General features: G+C 46.4%; 1 protein-coding gene across 13 annotated transcripts; it reads right to left on the minus strand.

Moving 5' to 3' along the window:
* Positions 1–181: 181 nt before the first annotated feature.
* Positions 182–21929, minus strand: SETDB1 (SET domain bifurcated histone lysine methyltransferase 1). 13 transcript variants are annotated; one of them, XM_036234914.1, is made up of 23 exons: positions 21723–21795; positions 20751–20856; positions 20387–20657; positions 19655–19806; positions 15314–15348; positions 14786–14885; positions 14033–14158; positions 13664–13865; positions 13061–13134; positions 11976–12166; positions 11142–11271; positions 10337–10502; positions 10087–10245; positions 8767–9522; positions 8228–8344; positions 4268–4437; positions 3096–3724; positions 2476–2504; positions 2237–2369; positions 1804–1969; positions 1226–1437; positions 874–962; positions 182–690 (listed from the first exon to the last, which is right to left on the minus strand). In XM_036234914.1, exons 3-23 carry the CDS (start codon positions 20644–20646, stop codon positions 573–575), a joined length of 4014 nt encoding a protein of 1337 aa, XP_036090807.1. In that variant the 5' UTR covers positions 20647–20657; positions 20751–20856; positions 21723–21795; the 3' UTR covers positions 182–572. The 13 variants fall into 13 exon arrangements, with proteins under 13 accessions (XP_036090807.1, XP_015978317.2, XP_015978310.2 ...); XM_016122831.2 differs by lacking the exons at positions 20751–20856; positions 21723–21795 and adding an exon at positions 21832–21929; XM_016122824.2 differs by lacking the exon at positions 20751–20856 and having other exon boundaries at positions 10087–10242; positions 21723–21816.
* Between the last annotated feature and the right edge of the window lie 212 nt (positions 21930–22141).

Consider the following 22141-nt stretch of genomic DNA (forward strand, 5'->3'; position numbering starts at 1 on the left):
CTCATGGTCACATAACAGTTTTAAATTTCACATGGCAAATAAGAAAAAGCAAAGGTAGAGAAGGTGCGGAATTAATGACAGCTGCCCATTGGGGAGGATGGTGGGGGCGGAACAGATCTCTCACTGAAAGACCCAGAACTGGGAGTGTGGGGGCTGCGGAAAAGAAAACCAAACAACAACCTTAGTCTTAGCATCTTGTTGAAAGACTTTCAAGAAACAATACAAACCAGGGGTAGTAAACACACAGCCCTCTTTCCAGAACAGTCTGTTAGAAGCATGAACACTTGAACAAATGGGTCGGAAGGGATGAGCCGCGAGAGGACTGAGGGATGTCAGGCATAGGTTAGAGCAGCGGCCCCTCCCTGCCCCCGAGTGCCTGACGCGAGGAGGGACCTTGCCTGCTAGCACCACGTGGAAGGGGTCTCCTGACCCGGAACCCCCACTCCTGTCGGCCAGGAGCTGGGGCAGTAGCGAGACTGGAGACTTGGGGCCCAGAGTTCAACAGTCGGGAAGACCCAGGTCCTGAGGGCAGGGCAGCTCAGGAGCGGGGCAGTGCGGGGCAGGGCTGTGTGCTAGAGCAGACGCCCCCTGCACTCGATGGCCCCGCAGCAGCAGAGCAGCTCCTTGCCTTCCACGCTGCCCACCTCATAGTTGTAGTCCCACGTGAGCTCCGTGCCCGCCCGGATCCTCCTGCAGGGGAAGTGGGCGAACTGCGGTGAGGACAGCAGCTGCCCAGGTGTGTGTGTGTGGGGGGGGGGGGGGACCTGCAGGGCGCAGGGAGGAGGGGCCCTGGGTCTTCCAGTTGTCCTCGTCCCTTCCCCATGCTGGGCTGCTTTTCCTCCCCGACCATCCCCTTTCCTGACTCCCTCTTACTTGCTGGCAAAGAAGGCCACCCAGGGGAAGCGAAGGTCATGAGTATCCACGAAGACGTTCTGGACAAACAGGTTGGGGCTGCAGCTGTGCTGTAGGTTTAAGGACAGGACCAATAAGAACCAAGGAAACATAATCTGGCTTTGTGGTGTCAGTGAGAGTTGGACAAAAATGATGCCATCTGATCCCTATCATAGCAGAGAGGTTTTGTAAGAAATCTACCTCTTTAGGATCCTTAAAGCTCAAGAATTTATATAACTAGGTGTGTTCATATAGTTGTGTTCAAAGCCCTAGAAACGTGAGAACCATGGAATAACCCGGCACGGCACCTAGGGGCGAGGGGAAGGGGTCTCACGTTGAGGTAGCGGCCCAGGTTGCCTTCGAGCTTGGCGTCGATGATGTAGCAAGACTCCTCCCCGTCGTAGAACTGGCGCGTGTTCTTACGAACGGGAGCGCTTTCCCCCTTCTCCACGGACGCCATGTTGGTTGACTTAATGGCGATCCCGTGGGTCGACTTAAGAGCAAAGCCTCGTGTTGATTTCACTGCCACCTGGCGCTTCATTGGACCTGGACGGGAAGGGGATCAGGGTCAGGACCCCTCAATGCATGATTCGATGTGCTACCCCCATTTCACGTGCCCACTGCAGCTCGGGAATAAGCAGCTCGGGAATAAACAGCTGAGACTGTCGGTGGCCATTTGTCGCAGCAGGGTCAGAGCTGCTGGAGAAAGGGGCTCAGGGAAGGGCAGGGGACGGGAGAGGGGAAGGGGCTGCGTCACACGTGAGCAGCCCAGGTGGGAGCCGGGGAGCCCTCCCGGAGACCTGTCGGCTCTTCGGGTCTCAATCTTCCCCCTGCTTCTTTAGCGTCCTTTAAAAATCCTTGACCCCGACTTTGCTATGGCTCCTGCTATCGCCCCAAATCCTTCCCGACTACCTGACATGTTCTTCTTGTCCTCAAAGTCGTCGCCTTCAGAGCCGGAGGAGATGGTCTGGATGTCGTCGCTGTCGACGGCTGGGGCTGCGGTCTGGCCGGCAGCGGGCTTCCGGCTGGCGCCGCTGTCCCCCTCGCTCTCTGTGCTGCTGGACAGCGTCAGCACGTCCTGCGGAGGCGCAGGGGTCAGGGCGCGGAAGGGGAGCGAACGGAGACGGCCCCTCGCGCCCTTGCCTTTCGTCAGGCAGAAGGGGGCTGAGGCTACGGCGAGGGGGAGGGGCAGACGCTGGACGAAGGAAAACGAGGCAGGAAGCCGAGGCCAAAGCAGCAAGAACAGCTTTGGCAGTAACTATGGTGACGGGCCTGATGAGAGGAAGACAAGACGTTCCTTCACTCGGACCCTGAACAGGACAGATATGGGGGGGCGGCCACTCACATCGGCGTGGGGCTGAGCAGAGGCCAGCAGGCGTCGGCTCTGATGCATACTCGTCTTACTCGGTGGGCGCCGAAGGCCTTCTGTCTTCATGGGAGAAGGATTGTAACCGTAGTTCCGAGCGCTGTCCATAACGCTGACGGAAGAATGAGAGGGGTCAGGTTACTGGCTGTCTCTGGCTGCTTCTGTAGACTTGAGGCGAGCAGGCAAGTTTGGAAAACGGGTCAAAAGGGGGAACTTACACCGACATCTTGTTTCGGTCATCAGGGTCCTGGAAGAGATTGCAAGTGAAGGGTTACATGTGTTTGTAGTCCTAGGTAGCGAATCCCACATTTAGACTTCATCTCAAATGATCTCCACAGACATTGCAAGGTGCACTCTGAGGTGTGCGTGCAACTTGACAGCAACACCCCTCTGCTCATCGGCAGACCCCCCGGGAGAGGTGTTCGACCTTCCCGACAGTAGAGCACAAAAGGTTCACAGAAACATCGTGGGCAGCAGTCCCACGGAGACGAGGGACACGGGTCACAACCTGTGACATGGTAAGTCTCAACATCATTCAAAATACATTTCAAATTCTTTTTTCTCTACTCTGAGAAGAAATGGAAATATCCTGAAATAGCACTCAATTAAAAAAGCACTTAGAAATCTTTTATTATGGAATGAATCAACCGAGCAGATTGACTTTAAAATAATTTGGTTCTTTAAACACGAGGACTGTGCTGAGCGGAGGGGAAGTAATCATGTCTGCCAGAGAAATAACCGTCAGGTAAACGACCTACGCGTGAGGCCTCACGGAGAGACTGTGGCCACCGCGCGGTTACAGAGAGGCAACTGCTCGGAGCTTCCTGTCGTCTCTTACCTCTTTCTTGGCCGGCTTGATGTCCCCCTCATCCTTGAGGCCCGGCCCCGAGGTGGAGGCCTTCTCAGCTTCCCCTCTGCCTCCCGCTGCCCGGCCTTCCCCACCTTCGCTAGTCTTGAAGGACGAATGGCTGTCGGAGTCAGCAAAGCCACCTTCGCTGACACTATTGCAGCTCAACCAGGAGGCCACCTTGTTCTTGGGTGTCTCTTCGGAGGAAGGTGGATTGCAGCCACCCATAGGGATCGCCAGAGGGACGGGAATATGTGGGGGCCCAAGGTCTGGGGGGCGCGAGTCCTTGGACGCCGTCTCAGACGCTCCGTTCTCCTTCTGGCCCCGGGTCTGCCGGCGGGTGGCGTAGCTGCGCCACACTGAGCTGGTGCTGAAGTCCTCGTCCTTACAGAAGTTATCATCTGAGCTATCGTCATTGGACTCCTCGGGGTCCTCCGTACCACTGTTGCCATCTTCCTGGTCCTTCAGGTCTACCCCACTGCTGTCAGAGGAACAGGGGGCATCACTCTCGTAGCCTTCCTTGAAGTTCTCCACGCTCTCGATGTGGTCCAGGTTGGCGAAGTACTCATCGCCCATTTCCAGGCCCTCTTTGTCTGCGAAGTCATCTGTCAGAATTTTGCCTGGGAAGGAAGAGAATTAAAGGCCTTCCGGGGTCATGAAGCTCTTTAGGAGAGAACAGGGGTCATTCCATCAGTACCCAGCCCGCCCGCACAGAGTCGAACGCCCCCAACGTGGGGTCCACTTCTCTGATGACACCTCCTCCTTCGTGTCTTCAGCAGGAGAGGATGGGGAGCTTACCATAGTCTTAAATCTTGCCCTTCTTGCCTTCCCACGCTTCCTCTTGGTTTACCGAAAGAGAGCTCTCAGCTGCACTAAAGGACCTCAGGGTGGAGCGGAGCGACAGGGCGGTGACGTGGGAGAAACGCTACGCCGCGCTCGCCTGTCGTGTCCCTCTGAAACCTCACTCCCACGATTTCGTCCCTTGTCATTCTCATCCTTATGAAGCACTGCTGTCCCTCCCTCGTGCACCCAGACAAGCAGGTCACTTGTCATGTTCTTAACAGAAGAAAATCCCAGGCTCTTCTTACTCCCGATTCCCACTTGTCTCTGATTCGATTCCCCACCACGTCCTAACCCAGGAAAGCAAACCTTTCATCACCAACCTGCATAAATACAGACAAAGGAGCCCTTGGCGATGTCGTCCAAGCAGCGGATACCCCAGCCCTTGTTCTGTGTCTTGAACAGCTGTAGCCGAACCTGTAGCCCATGCTGCACCAACCGGTTTGTGCACATGTTTGGGTCACATTTGCAGCGTTTGTTACACTCATAAACTCTGGGAAGTTACAATAAAATCAATCAAGACATGACCACTAGAGCATCCATTAGAGCCACAGAACTGTTATGACTTACGGTGCCGTCGTTACTTAGGCAGTGACTAAGTGAGCAGATTTACAGAACTGCTTATGCTCTGATGCATTTGGGAATATAGCCCAAGGAAATAATTCAGAAGGGGGAAAAGTGATTTATAGATATTTATAGCACTACAGTTAGTAACAGTGAATACCAGAATGACTAACCCAGAGAAAAGCTAAGCAACTATGACGTGAACACAGATTAAGAGCCACGAAAATAGGTAGATAAGCTATGCCAACTTGTAGAAATAGATGCTTAAAATAAAGATACATAAGAAAAACAGAAGCCAATATAATAGATGCCAAAGGAGTCAAAGAGGAGGAAGTTCAAGTTCACAGGATTCTTTTTTGGTGAAACCGATCTTCATTCCTCTACTCTGAACATTTACGAAAAGGCCAAGACCTGTGGCAGACACCGGGGACCCAGCAGTGGAAAAGTTGATAAACTGTCATCTCGGGGAGCTCATCTTCCATAGCTAGTCTAAGAAATTTAGTAACTATTTTTTTTTAAGTAAACTACTGAAGTTAGTCAACATTAAAGGAGGCAGTTACAGTGAGAAAACTCATCTTTTCAGGTATCGGTGTTTCTGCTCTGCCTGCCGCGCCCAGTGTTAGGATGTTACTTATTTTCCTGGCATGTAGGTTGAAGGGAGAAGGTCATGTGGGGAAAGGACCACGTCCCGTGAGCCGGCGGTGGCATTAGCAGAGGTGTTAAGAGCGACTTCCATTTACTGAATGACTGCTCCGTCTGGCGTTATGACAATGCTTTACTTCCATTCTCTTAGTCTATCCTCAAAGTAGCCCTGATGGTGTTTTTTTCTTAACTTTAAAAAGATTATTAAAGCATAATGCACACAAAGAAAAAGAGAGACATGTCTACAGCTCAATGAATTTTCACGAAAACACCCCAGAACCAGCACTATATCAAGAAACGACTTTGTTCAGTGCCTTAAAACCCCCTTGGGGATGGGGATTGGGGGGAGGGGGTTGGTGCTCATATTCTCTGTTTACTGATAAAACGGATCAGCTTGGGAGGGATGAGACCAGAATTTGGACTCAGGTTTAATCACCACCAGATGAAACTTTCTGAGCAGCTACACTGAGATCATTCACTCAACAAAATTTGTTTGAGTTGTTACTATGTGACAGGCACAGGGTAATTAGTTGCTGGTGATACCATGGTGAGCAAGACAGATGAAGTTCCCCACCTCGTGGAGCTTAGATTCTAATGGAAAAGACAGAACAGAAACAAGTCACCAAACATAGGAGACAAAAGTCATCACAGATGCTATAAAGGGAACAAACAGGGTGCTCAATGAGAGAACTCAGGCGGCGAAGATGACCTAGTTTTAGAGGGCCCAGGAAAGTTTCCTCTGAGGAGGTGAGACTAAAGCTGAAGGAGTTCAAGGTTAAAGAAGATAGCTGCCGAGAACAGTGGCAAGAGGCCGCGGAGGGGGCACAGTATGCGCAAAGGGCCTTGAGGTAGGCTGGCGAGCATGGCGTGACCTGGATCCAGAACTGAGGGGTGTCTGTGTGGTTGGAACAGTTCTGGAGGGAAAGAGATAAGGAGGAGCAAGACAGTACAGTGTCTTGTGACCCAAGATTAAGAACTGGAATAAAATGCAAAGAGTAGTGGTGAAGCTCTTACAAAGTTTTCAGCAGGGAAGCAACATTATTATTTGTGGTCATCTGAAAACGTTTTTATGAAATGTTTCAAACATGTAAAAAAGTTACAATGAACACTCATCTACCACCCAGCACGATTAAGTCTACAAATGTTAAAAGATTCAAATATTGCTTATAATGAAAACATAAATGATGCAGTGACGTAGCTAAAGCTAGTAACTGTCTTTTCCTTTGCTTGTTTTTAATATGTAGTCAGCACAAATTCATCTCCCGATTTCCCCAGTGTCTCAATCTCTTCTGAAGACGCTTGGACACAGAGGGTTTTTTATCAAACTGTTCACTTTCCTGAAGTATCTCTTGCAGCCAGGTCTGGCCTGCTGCCATTCTGGTTGTTCTCTACCCCCAGCACACAGCTGTCGCCTGGAAGCCCCCTTCCCTGCACTGTCATCTGCGGAATTCCCCTCGCCCCTCTTCTGAGTTGGATCCTGTTTCTTGAATCCATGTTCCTTCCTCGCTCTTGACTTTCTCCCCTCATTTGAGTAAACATTTTCAGTAATTTTCTGCGAAGGGGAATAATGGGAAATTTTTGAGGCACTTCATGTCCAAAACGTCTTTGGCCTACTTTAACACTCAACTGATAAGTTTGCTCGGGTTTAGAGCTCTTAAGTTAGAAGTAATTTTTCCTTAGCAGTCTGAGGATTCCTTAATTGCCATCTAGCTTCCAATGTTATTTTGAGAAGGCTGAAGTCATTTTAAATCTTTTATTTATTTATTCTTTTGGTAATCTATTTTTCTCTAGAAGCTTTTCGGATTTTCCTTTTGTCCTCCGTGCTCTGTGGGACCAGTGATCACATTGTATTACCTGGCGTTTTAGTGGGGACCGATTTTCATCCATTGTGCCGGGACCTGATTGGCCCTTTTAATTTGGAAACACAGACCCTTCGGTTATAGGAAAACATCTGCATTATTTCGCTGACGTCCTTGCCCTCTGTTCTACTACTTACACATCCGGAGCACCAGGCTCGTGAGCGCACGCGGTCTTACGGAGGCGCCTTGCCAGGTTACGCTCCGCTCCTTCCCTGTCCTCCTTCCCCTGACCCGTCCTCACCCTCACATGCTAGCTGCACCTCCACTGCTCAGTCTCTGGGTGCAGAGCCTGGGGCTCACTCGCCGGCCCCTTCCTCTTCTGTCACCAATATTCTCTCTAGGTGAACCCCTCCCGACTTTTAAATACCACCCTGCGCAGCCTTTACACGTCTCAGAAATCTAACTGCCTGGGCGTTGCCACTTGGACCGTCTAACGTGCATCTCAAACGTCACATGGCTAGAACAGAAGGGAGATTTCACTCAGACCTCAACTCCTCTCGTCTTCCATCTCAGTAAAAAGCACCGACATCCACTGAGCTGCTCAAGTATAAAATGCGGAAACTGTCCTTGATTGTTTCTCTCCTCCCCTACGCTGCAGTCAACCTGCCCAGTTCTGTGGCTCTGCCTCCACTGCCCCTCGAATCTTCCTCTTTCATCCCTATGGACACTTTGGTTTTCGTCCGGCCCCAGCAACCGCCCCCTCTCACTTGTATCTCCCAACTAGCCTTCCGAATTCTGCTGCTGCTGCTCTACGACCTATTCTCCATACGGAAGCCAATCTAACCTTCGAAAGGCAGATCATTTGACTCCTTAAAATTCTCCCACGGTTTCCTTTCGCACCATAAATCTGACTACAGTTTTTATTCGATTTACAAAGTCCTAAATGATCAGGTCCCTGCCATCTCCTCCTCACTGAATGCATCTCACTTGCCACAGTCAACCACAATCTATTAGACACTCATACAGCTATAAAATTAAGATTACCTATGACTGCAACAGAAAATTGCTAGACACTGTATTCAATCACTGTGTCTTCATCTCAAGGAAAGCCCAAGCAAGAGACGTGCCTGGATTTCATAAGCTTTAATTGATAAAATGCCTGTTTCGGTTATTCTATCTCCGGTTCCAGTGTTTAGAATGCTGGTGGTTCCTACGAGCAGAGAACAGCGAGAACACGCTCCCCGGTGCGCGGTGCCTCGCCTCGCCCTGACCACTCACCCGGTGGGCAGACACTCTTCTAGTCTCTTGTACTGGTAGCCAGAGTTCGGGTTGACTTGGCCGCCCGGGGTGCAGGCTGTAGCCTGGACAGTTAGCTGATGGCAGGCACACCTGGACCTGTGTGAGACACAAGAGGACGGCTCGAGGCGTGAGACTTTCTCTAGGGGTGAGAAGCACTAAAATGATGGCGCTGAGGCAGTGACACGTCACTCTGTTCCCTCGAACACATAAATGAGAGAGGAAAAGACGAAGTGAGACGACGGCGTGAGAAAACGGAGACACAGAGGATGCCGCCGAAAGCACGGCGGGGCGAGGCGAAGGAAGAGGAGGGGATCGGAGGAAGCGGCAAACGCGACGCAGTGCGCGCGGGGTCACGCCGTGGGGCCAGGTCAGCCCCGGCGCCCCTCGCTCGCAGCTCCCACAGAAGCCTAAAGGCAAGCGCTCCAGCCGAGGCAGGAGGTCCCGGAGGGGAGGGAAGGGGAGAGAAGTGCTGGCACGAGGCAGAGGCGGCGGCACCGGCGGCAGCCCTGCCAACTCACTTGTCCCGGCACCCGTCCTTGCAGTCGCAGCCGACCAGAAATTCGGGGCCTGTGTTAATGAAAACGCCCTTGCCCGGGATCCGCTCCTTGCTGTAGGCCACCTGGGGTGGGGGTGTCGTGTCAATCTCATTGACGCAGGATAGGGGAACATCTTCTTTCCCATAGGTGATGTCCAAAATATAGTAAAAAGGCTTATAGGGCTGGAACTTGCGGTCCACGAGAACATACGGATCCAAACAGAACATCTCCAGGAAGAGGAAGTCACAACCAGTCTCAAAAAGGTAGCGCTCGATCTCCTGCATTGTCCGAAGGCAGAGGCCACAGGGTGTCTTATAGATAACGTGAAAGCCCATCTTGCGGTTGACCCGGCGCCGGGCTGTCATCCGCCGGAAGTCGTACAGGAGCGGGACCAGCAGAGGGTTCTTGCCCCGGTACTGCTCGCTCAGTATGGGTCTGACTCGGGACAGACACGTGTAGCTGCAGACGTGAGGTAAGTAGAATAGCTTCTCCATGGGGGCGCGGTAGGAGGGCTCCGCCGGGGCCCGCTCCAGCATGCCATGGAAGGCTGGGAGTGCTGGGGGCGCTGGGGGAGCCGCGGGAGCCGCGGGGGCTGGGGGAGTCGGGGGGGCTGGGGCAGCCGGAGGAGCAGGAGGGGCTGGGGGAGCCGGGGGTCCTGAGGGTGCTGTGGGTGCTGAGGGTGCTGGTGGTGCCGGCGGTGCTGACGGCGCTGGCGCAGAGGTTGAGCCCAAAGGTGACCTGCGGATGAGACGCAAGATCAGGTGAGAACGCAACAGGAACTCTGCTGTGTAATCACCCCTCCAGCTGGCTCGACCACTCCTCCACTCAGCTTTTCCCTTGCTTTACCATAAACCCTGGACAGGGAAGCGTCCCGGTCACTCTTCACTGACTGGTGATGTATTTTGAGTGTGTGTACCGTGTCCTAAAATTTCTTTTTGCCTGTGAATTATAGAAGTGGACTCCAATCTTCTACCAATGCATTTTTTTCCTTCTGTGACCTATAAATGGCCTGACTCCCATGATTCAAGGAAACAGGCTGTAGTGTAGCAATGATGACTCCATATTCGATGAGAAGTTTTAACAAATGACTTTCTGGTGATTCCATATTTCTAGGCACCTAGTTTCTATTTTAGTTATTTTTACGTTTTGTTTCTTGGAAACTTCCAAGGTTAAAGCTTTCAAGTCCAAACTCCTCACCATCATAGACTTAACAAAGCCCCTTAGAACCAAGGAACCTCCTTATAAGTGACCACTCCGTCCACACAGCCCGTCCCCCTCGAGAGAGGCAGAGATTCTTCTCACCTATATGCCTGGTTGATCCCAGGTTTCCCACCCGGAACATTTTCACTGAGTGCAGGGGACGCGGGGGAGGAGTGACCAGAGCCCACAGATCCTGGCCGGAAAGACGTGCTCTTTTTGGCCACCTGCTTCCGTGACTGGGCAAGCTGGCTTTCCAAGCTTCTAGGACATTAAAAAAGAAATCACATGGTAAAGGATGCAGAGAGCACAAACTATGAAAGAAACCGTCAAAAAAAGAAGGAACGGCACTCACTCAATGTCACCTGCCTGTGGGGACAGAGGTGGAGCAGGTGGGGTGGGTGGAGCAGGTGGGGCGGGTGGGGCTGCAGGCTGTGGGAGCTCCATTGGCTTAAACTGGGTTCCAGTACTGGTCAGATCCTGAGTATACTGGACCACAGGGCCTTTGCTCCTCACAGCACCTACAGGAAAAAGGAAATTGACCACTGAGAAGATGACAGCTGTGTCACCTGTATTCGAGCGCACACCTGATCCTCAATTTATGTAAAGCAAAAAAGCATAAATGCAGACGTTCTGATGAAGTGCTAACACCGTAGGTTCCCAATATGTACACGCCAACAAGTGGGTATACTGCACGGGCTGGCTTTGACTTAAATAAGGCTTTATCTTCCTGCCTCAGACGATTTGTTAGTAATAATGTTTTGGTGAAAAATTTCAAAAATACATTCTTTGATCAACTAGTGTAATCGGGAGAAATCGACCAGAAAGTATGCCAGGAACATTGGAAAACAAAAACAGTTTGGGCTTTAAAAAAGCGGAGCACAGACAACGAACAGCGGATAACCTGCGTGGGAGTACCAGGGATCACTACCCCCACCAACGCCCCTAACCCGAGCCGGCTGGTCCAGACTTTTATGTGCTTGTTTAGAACGAATGGGAGCCACAGCATGTGGAGGCAGCACCACAAACCCATCGGCACTACTGGAAAACTCAGCCACTGAACCAGTGTCACCCTGGTAAATAAAGGACAGCTGTTGTATACAGTCTCCTTTGCTGGCCGGTCCACCTCCCGCCTCCCCAGGATCTTTCGGGCCACATACCCATGTTCGGACGTGTCCTGAGCTGTCCCCCGTGCTTCTTCTCCAGCGCGGAGGCTGAGGACGTCTTCATGCTAAACATGGGCTCCAGCCGCGTGGAGCCTCGGTAGATCCATTCACACCTTTTGTCGTCCTAGGGAAGGGTGGGGGAAATGTGTTAACGACTAGGGCTCTCCCTGCCATTTGTGCAGAATACACTCCATGTGCCTCCTCAGAAAAAACTCCCCGAGGAGCCCTCAATAAACTTCTGTTCCGGGCTCTGCGACAGACGCCAGAAATACAAGTCAGAAAAACATGTATTCCTTGTTTAAGAAATGTCAGGAGTGCTACATGTTTTTACTGAGAACCATGACCAGGATAACAAGGCCTTAGAAAGAAAAAAACTGGGATACCTCAAAGAAAAAATAGAATTCTAATGCGTGAGAACGGAGAAAAGGATGGGTACATAAGATCTATGGGTTAAACTGGGCCTTGAAAGATCGCTGACCCCGATTCCTCGAGCCCTACTTCTCTGTCCCACTACGCTACCGAGTCTCCGGCCATGGACGAAGGGACTGGCTGCCTTCTCCGTACCCACGTGCAATGTGAATACTTGTAGAGAAAACCACCCAAACCGCCGCCATGCAGATTAGCACTGTGATTAAACTCGGGGAATTTATTTTCAACCACCACCCACAGAGGAACAAAAAGGACAAAGTAAAACTTGACCCCAAACAGTAAGAACAGATAGGAGAATAAGAAATGAAAACTGAAGTTTTACAAAACCATCCTCGTTGTCTCTTACGCTCCCCAACCCCTCCCGGACCCTTCCCCCAAAACCCTAGGGAAGGGCAGTACCAGGAAGAGGATCCTGACCAGGCTGCCGTCCACCTCCTCAACCCGGGACTTCCACCACGTGCCTTCCCACTCGGTCTTGATGAGCTGGCCACTCTTGAGCAGCACCATGGGGCGGTTGGGATACGCGGTGATGTATTCCTCGATGAAATCTCGGCAGGAGATGTCTTCTATGTCCTCCCAAGTCTTTTTCACTGTCCCAAGGAAGAAGCAGGGCTGAGAGGGGGCAGGTAGGGCACCTCTTGGTAGGAAAATGGTTGGTGAGGAGGCATTTGGTATTTTTTAAGTTGAGAGGGACGGAAAAATAAATGAAAAAATCATAACTTCAAGGGGAGCGAAACTAACATCACCTGAAGTTATTGAACCTAATGTGTAAATGCTCACGCACATCAAGTAAATACTAAAAAAAGCAATATGCGTATACAGGGGAGTCCTCATTTCATAAAAAAAAAAAAAAGGATGTTTCTCCTTAGGAAAATTCAAGTGGAAATTCTTGCTGAGTTGACATACGTGTAGCAGTAGATCAAAAAAGATCAGGTGGCATCACAAAATTAATAAAAAAAAATTTGTCCTTCCTTCTCATTCTCTACCAGGCTTTTAAGGGTTCCTGGAAGCATTCGCTGTCATGTTATGTGAAAACAACAGTGTTAGTTGACTCTTAGACAAAAACTGTTGCTTCTGTAGGAATCGGTCCTCAAGCCAGTCACGGCACAGAGAACATCACGAAGTCTTGATCTGACACAGCTTCTGTAGAAAGCGCTACGCAGACCACAGACTTACACACACTCTAGGAAAGCTGTACCACCTTCTCATACTTAAGTCACTTAGAAATGAAATCAAAATGCATCTACAGTATGAGTACTCACCCAACATCAGTCATGACCTTCCAATGTTTTACTCTTTGGCCACAAAGACCCAGCATTAGAGATGAACAAATAAAACTGTATCTCCCAACAGACATTAATGCAACTTATGCTCTTTGAGACTGAAGCACCAAAAACACTAGGGGTTTTCAACTGGTTGTCTTTAGAAGAACTACGAGATGGAGAAAGATGGACAGAACTAAGGAAGGAAGGAAGGACACTCACGTGGCCGGCAAATGGGATACAATTCGGACTGTGTGACGTAGGAGGCGTAGCCATCATCAAAGAAAATGAGAAACCTGTAAGGAAAGAGGGATGGCGGAAAGATCAGGGCGTTATCCATCACAGGTTCCACTCCTGCGCATCAAATAGGACACACTTCAGGGAGGCGTTCCAGTCAGTCAACTACTTTCTTCCTGTTACGCTTTCTTCCCTCCCCATGCGTTAAGAATGCTCCCTTGATCTAACCAATGCATCCCCACTTTTCCAAAAGCTATTTATTTTTACTCCACTTTTGGATTCCTATTCTGAAAACCAGTACGTCTCCCCTTCATTTCTTCCTTCTTTGTGAATTCCCTATTCCTCTCTGACCATTAATCAACCCTGAGTCCTCCCTCTTAGATTTCTTCCAAGTTTTCTCCTTAAGAAAAGGAACAAAAAGGAGAAAGAGAAAATCACCCATATGACGCCTGTGGCAAAGAAAGAGGTGGGTTTCTGGCCACCGGGGACTAAGCGTGAAGGCTAATTGTAAGATCTGGACTATGGCTTGAACGGGACAGGCGCTGTGCTCCCGGTCTCCGCGCTCTGTGCAATCCTCTGTCCAGGTACCTGAGCTTGTTTTTGACGTTTGGCGTCTCAGCTACAATGCCAGCATAGAGCCAGACCTGATTGCCATCTTTGTATTTGGCCACCACTCGACTGCCCACATACAGCTTGTCAGCAGGAGGGTGGTAATCGTAGGCAATGTGGTTCCCCGACAGCAGGCTCTTCCCTTTGTTGTCAAATTTCACCTTGTACTTCTTTCCTGGCCCTGAGTAGAAGGGAAAGGCAAACAAAAAATCTTAAAAGCCATCAGTTTCTGTGTAAACCATGGCTGCTAGGGAAGAGATGAGAGGCACGTCTGCGGGGAAAAGAAACGATCAACAATGGAGACCTGCAGGCCGCTGTTCAACGCTTCCTCCGCTAGCTTGAACATACCAACCGTCTGGATGGCAATAAGGGTGCCTTTGTGCCAAGTCTTAGTTCTCTTCTTGCCCAGAATGCGCATGCTGACTACCAGGTCACCGTCTTTGCTCAGTTCTCCAGACATCTGACTCAGGGCTCCTACAGAAGAAAGCAAAGTTGTCATAAAGAGGCATGACACGAACAGGGGAGAGAATGGAAGGGTGAAGAGGGCAGCGGAGTAATCGGCGCGAACAGGGCAATCGCTGATCCTGGGCCACTTGCGCCACTCTCTTGGCCGTGGGCCAGCAACCGAGGACATGGCTGACTCAACTGTTACGTGAACAGAAAAAGCTGAGCAACTGAAAGTCACATGTAATTCAAGAACACCTCACTTTAACCCAAGGTTTCCAACTCCTTATTAGCAACAATATTAACTATCATTAAATGCAAAAAAGCATTTATAAAACATTTTCCTGTAAGAGCTCCAGTCTACAAAGTTTCCCTTAAACTGCTTTGTAAGTGTTTGAATTAATCACTTCTCTCTGAACTCCATCTGGAAGAAGTAGGCATGAGCTACAAAGGTATTTGGAGAAAGCCATCATGCATAGGCAAAAGACTTAAGCAGGCAACAAAAAAAATAAAATCAATCTTATACTGGCTTATACAGCCTGCTGCACTAGAAGAACCCAACAGAAGTAGAGAAGGTTCTGAGATGACAAAGCCAGTTATCCAGGAAATCTCTTTGGACTTCACCCCCACCTGTATTGAGGTACCTCCTGATTCTACCTTTGTGCAGATCCTGGGAACTGCTCTTCTTGTTGACAGCATCCATGAACTTCTGGACATCTTGAGCTGACTTCCTTAAGGCAGCCATAGCTTCACGGAGCTGTGAGGAAGGGGATGAGGGAAATAAGTTTTAAAATAGCATGGGTTAGGAGGAATAACTTTAGAATAAAAGATAACTTGTCTTCCAAAAAATAAAAAATAGTTATGTTTGGAAGCTTATGGTTACTTTATCAGGCAAGCTGCCCTTTCTTACAAATCTGGTTCAGAAATCAGCTTTAGGAAGCTTTCCTTAATTAATCTTACCTGGCGGATCACTGCCAAATTCTACATTCATATAGCACTTCACTGCATGTACCTCTAAGTAACTTCTTTCACATTCTTTTACTGTCTGTCGGAGGACTGCACCCACAAGGCTGATTACAGGTGAATGATTATATGTCAATGGCTGAACTGACTGAATGGTCAAGTCAAAAGTATCTCCCATTCTTATATTCTCTCTCTCGCCTTCCTGTGCCCATTCCAACTCACCTTCTGGTCTTTTGGAGTTCTGTTCCCAGCATCACCTACGGATAAGAAAAACTCTAGTGAGTATTATAAGATACTTATAAATAAGAATTTCCAAGAAATTAAGAACGAAGCCACTTAAAAACATTATCAGGGGAGTACTCTCAGTAACGACTGCAATGAAGACAGATACACGCTTATATCTAAAAACCAAAAGGGTCCAGAGAGGTACACAGCAAATAAGTGACAGTGCTCTCCTGGAGTTTTCACTATATACTTGAAATTTTATAACAATAATTTACTCATGGATTATCTGAATAATGTGAAAACTGAGATGTGGTCAATAAGTTAAGCAAAAATGTTTATTCTTGTATAATAGGACTTCCTGCTATGATAGAATTGTTCCATATCTGCACCATCTAATCCGTTAACGTGCGGCTAAGAAAACGAAACGTGGTTAGTGTAACAAAGAAAATAAATTTAAAATTTCATTAAAAAAAATTTTTTTTAATTCAGGTATAATTCACATATAATAAAATTTACCCTTTAAAACTGTTTGATTCAGTGGATTTTAGTATATTCACAAGGTTGTACAGCCCACACCACTATCTAATTCTAGAACATCCTCGTTACCCTCAAAAGAAAATCTGCTAATGAGTATGGGGTTTCCTTTCTGGGGTGATAAAAACACCCGTTAGCAGTAACTCCCCATTCCACCCACCCCAACCCCCAGCAGCCGTTGATTTACTTTCTGTCTCTATGGATTTGCCCATTCTAGACACTTCATATAAATGAAGTCATACATACGTGGTTCATCATACAAAGTTCATTTTTGTTGCAGCATTTATAAAACACCCCAACAGCAGAATACAAATTCAAGCACACACGGATCACTTTCCAGGACAGATAATATGCTAGGCCATTAAAAACGTCTAATTTTAAAAGACTGAAATCATACAAAGTATGCTTTCTGATTGCAATGAAATTAATTCACAACAGAAAGAAATCTGGGAAATTCCTGAATATTTTGGAAATCAAACAATTAACAATGTACCTCTAAATAATCCACTGGTCAAAGAAAAATCACAAAGAAAATTAAAAATTGAGTTAAAAAAAGAAAATACAACACACGAAAATTTATGAGATGCAGTGAAGCAAGGCTTAAAAGGAATTAATAGCCTTAAATGTTTACAGGAGAAAGGAAGGTCTGTAAAATCAATAATCTAAGCCTCCACTTTAAGAAACAATAGAAGGGCAAATCAAACCCAAATAAGCAGAAGAAAGAAATAAAGATCAGAGTAGAAATCAGTGAAATAGAAAACAGAAAAATAAAGAAAAATCAATAAACTCAATAAAAACATTTCTTGGAAAAGGGCAATAAAATTGATAAGACTTCAGCTAGACTAACCAAGGAGAAAATAAAAGAGATCCAAACATAACTGATATTAGGAATGAAAGAAATGACATGACTACAGAACCTATGGAAATTAAAAAGGATCATAAAGGGATACTATAAACAACTTTATGGCGACAATTTAGATGAAATGGACAAATTCCTAGAAAGACACAAATAAAACTTGAGAAGAAAATCTAAATACATATATGAGGTGAAGAAAATAAATTAGTAATTAAATCCCTCAATAAATTCGATGTGGTACCCTGGACTGGATCTTAGAATAGAAAATGTTCAAAAATCAAAGTATGAAGTTTAGATACAAGTAATGTACCAATGTTTGCTTCATAGTTTTGACCAAGGTACCAAAGTAACATAAGATATTAACATGAGAAGAAACTGGTGAAAGATATGCAGGAACTCTCTGCACTATCTTTGCAATGCTTTTATAAATCTAAAATTATTCCAAACTAAAATGCTTATTTAAAAAAAAAAAAATACCATTCCACACGAACTCAGAGGAGGGGGAACACTTCCTAACTCATCTTATAAGGCCCATTACCTTGATACCAAACAAAGCCAAACAAACAATAAAACTACAAACCAACAGTCCTCATGAACACAGGTGCAAAAATTCTTAACAGAATACTAGCAAATCCAATACTGCAACATATGAAAAGGATTATAAACTAAACGAAGAGAGAGTCATTTATTCCAGGAATGCAAGGTTGGTTTAATATCTAAAAAACACATCCTAGTAACAGGATAAAGGACAAAAGCCATATGATCATCTGAGGATGATAGAGAAAAAGTAGCTGACAAAATCTAAAATCTTATCCAGTATAATAAAAATATTCAGCAAACTAGGAATAGAAGCAACTTCTCTCAGCCTGATAAAGGACATCTACAAAAACTCTACAGCACACATCACAATGCTTAAAGACCAAATGTTTTTCTCCTAAGATCAGAAACAAGGGAAAGATGTCTGCTCTCAAAATCCTTATTCAACATTGTACTGGAGGTCCTAGACAGTACAAGAAATAAAAGGAATCCCAATTGGAAATGAAGTAAAATTGACTTTATTTGCAGATGACATGATTTAGTATACAGAAAATCCTATGGATCCATGAATAAGTGAACTTAAAGTCATAGGCTACAAGATCAACACAAAATACAACTATGTTTTTATAATTTTTATATTCTATTAACCTAAAATGATTGTTTCAATCCTAAAATGAAATTTAAAAAAATTAAGAAACCCCATTCACACTAGAATTAAAAAGAATATCATGAAGAGATGTACAATGTTCATGAATCAGAAGACCTAGTATTAGTTAAAAAGGCAATACTCCCCAAATTAATCTTTAGATTCAGTACAGTTCCTATTAAAATCCTAGTAGGTCAACAAAATATTTTTTGTTAGAAATTGACAAGCTGTTCATAAAATTTGGAATATATATGAAATACAAAACACTCTGGAGACCTTTTGCTAACAAAGTGACTTTGATACTTACCATAAAGCTACAGTAATTAAAATAGTGCTGGTAGGTGGACATTTAGATAAATGTGATGAAATAGAACCTCACATACATGGCCGGTACCAAAACAACAGTCTTTTCAACAAATGGTGGTAGAACAACTGAACGGCCATAAGCAACATAAACAAAAAACCACCCTCAACCCAACCTTAAAAATTTTTATTCTTCAAAAGACACCATTAAGAAAATGAAAAGACTGGGAAAAAATACTTGTAAAGTATACCTGACAAATAGTACCTAAAGTAGAATAAGTTTTCTGAGTCAATAATAAAAAGACAATCCAATTTTTTTTTAAAGGCAAATGATTTGAATAGGTATGTGTCCAAAGAACATACATAAATAACATAAGAGTTTGTGAAAAGATGCTCAATGTCCCTGGGGAAATTTAAACTATGATCACAATGTGACAATACCATACACTCGACAGAATGGCTAAAATAGAAGACTGACAATACCAAGCAATGACAAGGTTGTAGAGAAACTAGAACCTCCTCCCACCCCCCACCCCCGCCCTTTGCTAGTGGGAATGTAAACTGGTACAGCCACTTTGGAAAACAGCATGGCGGTTTCTTAAAAACTCAAACATACACTTCAGACATACCTAGCAATTCCACTCCGGGTAGAATATCCAAGAGACATGAAACATAAGGTCCACGAGAAGACATACTAATTCCATAGCGGCATTACTCATGATAGCCTCGAACTGTAAATAATCTAAATGTTTATCATTTGAGGAATGTGTAAAAATATGTGGAACAGCCATGTAACAGAATATTACTTAGCAAAAAAGGAACTACTGATGTTACACGTACTGATACATGTAACAATATAGATGAACCTCAAAAACACTGTTAAGTGACAGAAACGAGACACAAAAGAAGACATACTATGTTTCTATTCATACATTTCTAGAAAAGGCAAAACTTTACAGAAAGAAAGCAGATCAGTGATTGCTCAGGGTGACAACAAAGATTGCGCAAACAGGCATGAGGCAACATTTTGGGGTGATGCAATTATTCTAAAACTGGATTGCTGTGAAGACTGTGCTACTGTATAAATTTACTAAAACTCAAATTGTACACTTACTGTGGGCAAATTTTATAGCATGTAAATTATACCTTAAAAAACTGTTTAAAAATAGACAAAACCAAACAATCTGCCGTTTTGAGATATGTACGTAGGTGGTAATGCCACCTATAAAGGGAATTCAGAGGTTACATAGAATAGTGAAAAGAGGGTTCAGTCAATCAGGAAGTAGCACGCAGGGGACTTCTAAGGTACTAACGACGCTCTATTTTTTCCTGTATCGGGCAAGCTCAAAGGTTTGAAACATGATTGTGACATTAGCTTCTCCTCTCTCCTACCGTCTATCTGCTCATCTCCCAGCGTTTCAATTTTAATCCTGACTTTCCTATCCATAGCTTCATCTCTTACCTGAATCAATACTGAGGACATCATCGTCTTCATCGGGAATCTCAATTATTTCTGTAGGCCGGGAAGCTTCATCCTCAGAGCTACTGTCCCGGTACTGTAGTCCCAGTTTGGAGTAAAAGTCCTTCACCAAAGACTCACAATTAGTCACTGCCCTAATATTGGAACACATGTAGAAAAGGTCAAAGCCAGCAGAAGTAGGAGCCATTAGAGTTTACACATAAGTATACGCTGACCTCAATTTAAACGGCCATATTCCAAAGTCTGTTTAGAATTCTGAATGCTTTTCTCATAGGAAAATGTTTAGACGGTGGTTTCCACACTAGCTCCTCAAAAATCCACAATAAGCACAAAGTATGGTCCTTTCAATCATACCTCATTATTTACCTTGTTATTTGAAAATGAGTTCTAAGTGACAACTAGGGAACGAGAAACAAATCTTCTGGGGGTCTAGTAGATACAGAACTCTAGGAACTTATTAATGCTCCACAGTTACATAAGACAACAACTCTTTACAGATCTTACTAAGAAAACAATTCACCTGTTCTAAAGTAGTGTGCAAAAGGAAGAAGAGGAAGGGACTCAAGACATGGACTCTAACCTTTGAGGAAGACTAAGGTTCTGCACATCTGTGCCTTATAAAGTATAAAGTGCTTGGCACAGTGTTATGAACAATTATATTTTAAAACGTCTGTCAATGGAGAAGTTTCCTCCTATTTCCCATGCAGTCTTCACCTGGATGCATCATCAAAGAGCTGGTCAACATGGGCCACTTCCGATTCCTTCTGAATTACCCACGTCTCCAACTCTGCTAACTGCTTCTTGCGCTGCTGTACACAGTCCATCTTTTCCAGTTCTTCATCGATGAACTGCCGAAGTTCCTCCATGGAGATACCCAGCTCCTCGACCACTGCTTTCTGGAGCTCTGCAATCTCTTCGGACTCCACTGCAGCTGTTGCTGCATCCAAACCAAGGCAGCCAGGGAGGGAGGACATGCTGTTGTCCTCTACACCGAACAAAAACTAAAATTATCTCTGGAGTCATTACAACCACAATAGAGAATTTCAGTCCCATCATAAAACTCATTCCTCCTTCTTACTTGTTATTCAAATACAGTTAGGTTTGATTTTATGGTCTGTCTCTCCATTCTCCAGTATGATGCTGAGATTTTGTAGAGTTCTCATCTTATGCTACAGACTATAGGCCTGAATAAGATTTGAAAGTTTGAGAGGGCGTATGTTATGCAACAGGAAAGCCACCAGGAAATAATGTTTTAGGAAACTGAAGAAAACCAATTTATTGAGCAAGATACAGGCATACCTCCAAGGTATTGTGGGCTGGGGTTCCAGACCACCGCAGTGAAGCGAGTATTGCCAAAAAGAGGGGCTTTGCCTTCAGTTTGTAAAAAAATGTAACACCTATGAAGCAAACTGCAATAAAGCAAACTGCGATAAATGGAGGAATGCCTGTATTTCTGTGACTTGTATTCCTTAACTGACTAATGAGATGAATCTGTTTGCTTGTTATTGGTCAAATATCTCCACCTGGAGGAGAGCGGTTAGTCCAGAACTCGTTTTTTAATTACTTGTTCTTCTTACATTACTTTGCTTCCGTGTGGAAACTGACTTTTTGCGAAGCCTATCATGCTTAAGAACACAAAAGCCTGCAGCAAAGAGATTTCTCCAAAGTGAAGGGAAATAAAGCGATCTGAGAATAAAATGCGGCTGCACATTGCTGCTCTTCGGATCAAACGGTTAGAGCAAAACTGATGTCAGAATGCCATGCGACCCCAAGGCCGGTTCTCGCCGCCTCCATTTTCCCTCTGCCCACACACCGCCCCACCCCCGTGCTACCCATTTTAGGGGTGCGTCCCACCCCCCGGCAAACCCAGCTCAACCCCGCCCCCGCTCGCCTCACCGGGAAAACTTCCTTCCCACCCTCGTCCGACCTCTTCCCACAAACAAAACCTTCCAGACAAGCCCTTGGCCCCCGAATACCTCAGTTAATTCCCCCACACCACCCCGCTTCCAGCTACAATAGCTCTCTCGCACCACCCGGACCCCAGACTCACGACTGAGGGGTGGGCCTCTGTGGGCAAGAACGAAAGGGAAAAGGGAGCGGGGGAGGGGAAGAAACATGAGGGAGGGAAGGGGAAGCGAAAGAGACGCCCGGAAGCAAACCTCAGGTGCCGTTCCGGTCCCCCACGACGGTGGCCTGACGGGGTCAAACCCAGGGCCGCAGGGCGCCCCTCCGAGGCCAGGCACACTCAGGCGAGCGCGCATGCGTCATAACAGAGCCTTCCAGGGCACACGTGAGAAGCGGTTGGCAGGGTGAAGTGGGCGTGGCCTTCTGGAATACATTACAGAAGCTCCGCCTCTTCCATCATCCCAACTAGTAGCCGCAGTACTAAACTTATTATGTAAAGGCTCAGTCGGAGACACCCTTAGGTTTAGATTTTTTCCTCGCTCCTGCTTGATTTCGTTTTACTAC

The sequence above is a fragment of the Rousettus aegyptiacus genome, unplaced genomic scaffold (genome assembly GCF_014176215.1).
Source record: "Rousettus aegyptiacus isolate mRouAeg1 unplaced genomic scaffold, mRouAeg1.p scaffold_m13_p_17, whole genome shotgun sequence".
Lineage (NCBI taxonomy): Eukaryota > Metazoa > Chordata > Mammalia > Chiroptera > Pteropodidae > Rousettus > Rousettus aegyptiacus.

Coding starts and splice junctions, on each gene's coding strand:
- SETDB1 (XM_016122823.2), bottom strand. CDS start 21,789: ATGTTTCTTCCCCTCCCCCGCTCCCTTTTCCCTTTCGTTCTTGCCCAC. Junction 13,135..13,663: donor AACGTCAAAAACAAGCTCAG/GTACCTGGACAG, acceptor CTTTCCTTACAG/GTTTCTCATTTTCTTTGATG. Junction 12,167..13,060: donor GTATCCCATTTGCCGGCCAC/GTGAGTGTCCTT, acceptor TCCTTGGGACAG/TGAAAAAGACTTGGGAGGAC.